This window comes from Plasmodium gallinaceum (assembly GCF_900005855.1).
Source record: "Plasmodium gallinaceum strain 8A genome assembly, contig: PGAL8A_v1_118, whole genome shotgun sequence".
Taxonomy (NCBI): domain Eukaryota; phylum Apicomplexa; class Aconoidasida; order Haemosporida; family Plasmodiidae; genus Plasmodium; species Plasmodium gallinaceum.
In genome coordinates this window covers 1-4,677 of record NW_021628274.1, presented here as the reverse complement: position 1 = coordinate 4,677, position 4,677 = coordinate 1, and the positions used below count along the sequence as shown (strand labels likewise).

The following is a 4,677-nucleotide window of genomic DNA, read 5'->3' as shown; positions in this document are numbered from 1 at the left end:
AAAAGAAAAAAATAAAACATAAATTAAAATTGAAGTTATAATCATATAATTTATATTTTTCTGTTCCATTTCCATTACTAACATTACATAGATAAAAAAAAAATAATGTATAAATATATAAAATAGCTATAATTACTTCTCTTAAATATGTCATTTAATTTGTTGTTTAAGAAAAAATTTATTTTTCTTACACATTAAATATCATGTTTAATTTTTAACAAAAAAAATTTTGTGTTTCACCTAAAGTGGGCTTTTTTAGGTCAAAAGTATTTTAGTTCATTTAAAATATATTTATACATACATCTTTTTTTTATTTTTTTAATCCTCATTGAGTAAATTTAAAAATGTTGTTGATCAATTTATGATTAAATTTTGTTTTCTTTTTAATTAATCTGAATTTTCCTGTATTTTATAAATAATATATGCACACAACGTGAAAAATATGAAATTTAAGTTTTATTAAAAAAAAATATAAACTAAATCATTTTTTTAATTTGAATATAACTTGTAATAAATTCTGAAATAAAATGATTTGATTTTAAATTTTATTTTTTGTGTTTATCATAATTATAGATATTTTTAAATGACTATAATTATTTTAATTTATTTTCTTTCATTTTAGATATAATCATGTGCATGTTATCATTTCTTGTTTTCTTGTTATATATAGTTAATGTTACCATATGGATGTATTTTGTTAGATACGACACATTTCAAATATCTATATAATTTTTTTTATTATAGTTAAATATTCATTAGATCCTAGAAAAAAAACATTATAAATATAATTAAAAAATACGATATAAAGAATAATTTTAAACTAGTATATAAATGATGTGTTATTTTTTTAAAATAATACCTTATGATTCATTTCAATTTTGGAAAAAGAAAAAAAATTAGATTTAAATCACACTAAATATGAAAAAAATTAAAATTTTGATAATTTACTTTCCTATACTATCTTCTTTTTTTGGTAGCGAAATAAATATTTATAAAAATATGTTTACATACATATTACATCTGTTTTGAATCATAAATATTTTCATGTTTGTTATAACATCTCATAATTCTTATTTTACATACATTAAATATATATATAGGTCTGAGTTACAAAAAAGAAAATAAATTGGTGCCAAATGAATATAGATATAATTCAAACAATTCATTATTTGCTTCAAATTTAGAAAAAAGGAAAGAATTAAAACATAATTCTTTTAAACAATACAACAACCAAAATAAAAAAAATTATAAAACTTTCAGTTTTCAATATGAAAATAAATATAACAAAAAAAATGAAAATAAAAAAGCATCAAATTTATTTATAAATGTATCACGAACAAATTTAAGTTTTGGTACTAGTTTAATATCACCACATTTTGCACATATAAAAGGAATTAATCCACATATATCTAAAATATATAACATTAAAGGAGAAAAAAAAAATATAGACTTAAATAGTCCAACATACTCTTTTACTCAGTCAAACAGTTTCATGTCAATTCATAATGATGTTATAAGTAATTATAACAACTTAATTAAAATGATTAATGAAAATTACAATAAAGCAAAAGATGCCTTTGTTTATTCAAACTCTTGTTATGACATGTCACGTTACATCATGATATTAAACAATGAGAATTATGATAAGTTTATGAAGAATATATATCCTAAGATTACTAGCTTAAATCAAGATGCAGATAAATATATAAAATCTTATGAAGAAGTAAAAAAAGATATGAGAAAAAGAATAAACCATTTACAATTACTTGAAGGGGAAAATGGAAAAAGGAACTTATATGAGAATGAACTTCTGCAGTTTAAGAAAAAAATAGAAGAAAAAAAAAGAAATGAAAATGTATACGGTAGTGAATGTGAAAAAAAAAGAAAGGATATTTTTTATGATTTAAAAAAATATATAGTTCCTGAAAACTGTCCTAAAGATATATACAATAAAGTAAAAAATTATTATGAAAAGTCTCTTAAAAATTATTTAAGTGTAGATACGGTAAATAATGCTACACATAGTGAATCATTAAAGGAGATGGAAGATTACTTTAATAATCAGAATCTATTATTAAAATTAATGGAAGGAAATTTTTATGAAAAAAAGGTAAAATATGATTTAAATCTATTAATGGAAGAAATTAACGATATTAAAGATATTTATAAAAATCATACGCAAATTATACGTGACAATATTCGTGATTTAAAAAATTACGAGAAAAATGCAGAAAAGAGACAATTTATTGAGAATTTAACTGCGGAAAATCTAATGGCGCCTTCATATGCTTTTAAGGGGATTATTATTTACAGTTTATGGAATACTAAAGTAACAGCAGATTTTATTAAAAAAAAAAAAGAGTTTGACAATTTATTTAGAACAGAATATCAAAAAATAGGAAATAAAATAAGTAAATTAGTTTATCCTGAAAACTTAATATCAGAAAGCAAACAAATTATTTCAAATTCACAGGGAATATTAACTGATGTAAAGCGTATCATTGATAAAGATTTTGAAAAATTAGAAAATCTATTATATAATTGTGATAGTTTTGAATTTTCTGCTATTAAAAAAGAACTTACTCAGTTATACGCCGAATTGACTGTACATAATACTAGTATAAAAAATAAATTTGATTCAATGAATAAAATATATATTTCTATTACAAATGAAAAACCTAAAATAGAAAATAAGAAAAAAAATATTCTAGAAAAAGGAAATATATTAAATATGAATACACGTGATGTTTTAATAAAAATAAAAGAAATTCAAGATATTATAGCATCTGCCTCTAATAATCTTAATTTATTAAAAAGAAATTATGAAGAATTGAAAAATTTAAAAAAAAAAATCGAAAATTTAAAAATACAAGTTCAAACAAAAAAAAATAAATTAAAAGAACTAAAAAGACAAGAAGGGTCACGTAAAGAAGAATCTATAAAAAAAATAAGAGAGAAACTGAAAGAAATAAAAAAAAAAATAGAGGATTTTAAACCAATAATAAATTTAAAAGACAGTGAAAACGAAGATCTCAAGTTTATTGAAAAATTAATTTATGATAAACCTTTTAATAAAAATGAATTCATAGAGAAAAAGAAAAAAGCTCATGAGCAAATTAATTTGGCATTAAATTCATTATTTGGAAACGGATTGATTGATGAATTAAAAAAAATATCTCAATTTGTAGCAGAAAAAGAAGTATTAAATTATAAGGAATTAAGATTAAGCAGAATTATTGAAATATTAGATGAGATAATGAAAATGTCTTCTAAAGTTAATAAAATTATTAGTGATGCAATGTCCACACTAGAAAATAAAGTAAACCCTGCAAAAAAGAATATTATAGAACTTAAAAACTACATTATAACTAAATCAATTGAAGATTTACATATTAAAATGGAAAATTCAATAGATAATTTTAGCAGAATGTCAAATGAATTATCTGAAAATATAACTGATTATGAAACAAAGAAAAAAACCCTTGAAAATTATGAAAATGATATAAAAATAAGAAAAAATGAATTATTGAGCAATATTATTAATGATAATATTTTGTTTGAGAAAAAGGATATTTCTTTTTTTTTTCAATTATAATTTCATAACATAATATGATATTTTACTATATGAATTATTTTATTTTTTTTTTCTTAATTTTAATTTTTTAAATTAATCTTTTGTTTTATTAATTATATTTTTTTCTTGTTATTTGAAAACTAATGACATTATTATTACATGAAAATAAAAATTTAATAATCAGCACAAAAAGCAAACAAGAAATTCCCTTTATCCTTAAATAATATCCTATACTATATAAAATACCAATTTCAAATCTAAACAAATTTACAATATAGTTATCATATAAGTACAAGTATTGTCATTTCTATGTAGAAATTATAACAATTTCCCATTGTAATTCAAGTGTATAATGATGCTCAAAAATAACAAAAATATCTATATTCAATTTTTTGGTCAAATTAAATTATTTTTCTTCCTTAATTGGATTAACGAATATTTTTTTAACATTTCATAAATTTAAAGTATAAAATACATACATACACATTACTTTTTGGTTTTCTTGAAATTTATGCATTTATCTATAATTCACATAAAAACTTTTTTTCTTTATTAAATTAATTTTTGAATATTACTGCAAAATATTTTGAGAAAGGCTTTTATGATGATATTATAATCATGAGAAAAAAATCAATCTTAAAGAAAGCAAGATATTTATCACAAGCAGAAGAAACTTCCTGTATATCAGATAGACAAAAAAGTACAACAAAAGAAAATGGAGATAACTCCTCTAGTGAAACAAGTAAACTCAATAGAGAAATTAAAGCATTCGTGGAAGATACTAATAATGAACTTTATTTTTATCTTGATGATAATGAAATTAAGAATACTACAGAAAAATGTCAAAAGTCATCGACATATATAAATTGGAGAGGAATGGACTTTGTTAATTTAGTATTAAATGAAGAAAAAGATCGTAATATCTAATATATATATATATATATATATATATATATAATATATATTAATACATATAAAATTTGACGAAATTAAATTTCTCTAATAATTATTATAATTTATAAAATATTGAACTTATTTTGATAATTATGTAATAATTTAGTTAACTATTTAATTTTTATCAGTAAAATGAATTCAAAATAAAA

The 4,677-nt window shown here is 19.5% G+C and overlaps 1 protein-coding gene across 1 annotated transcript; it reads left to right on the top strand.

Moving 5' to 3' along the window:
- Positions 1-918: 918 nt before the first annotated feature.
- On the top strand, positions 919-3,595 carry PGAL8A_00413800 (reticulocyte binding protein, putative; the record flags this gene model as incomplete). The annotated part of the gene is made up of 2 exons (XM_028672848.1): positions 919-973; positions 1,101-3,595. 2 exons carry the CDS (start codon positions 919-921, stop codon positions 3,593-3,595), a joined length of 2,550 nt encoding a protein of 849 aa, XP_028529360.1.
- Between the last annotated feature and the right edge of the window lie 1,082 nt (positions 3,596-4,677).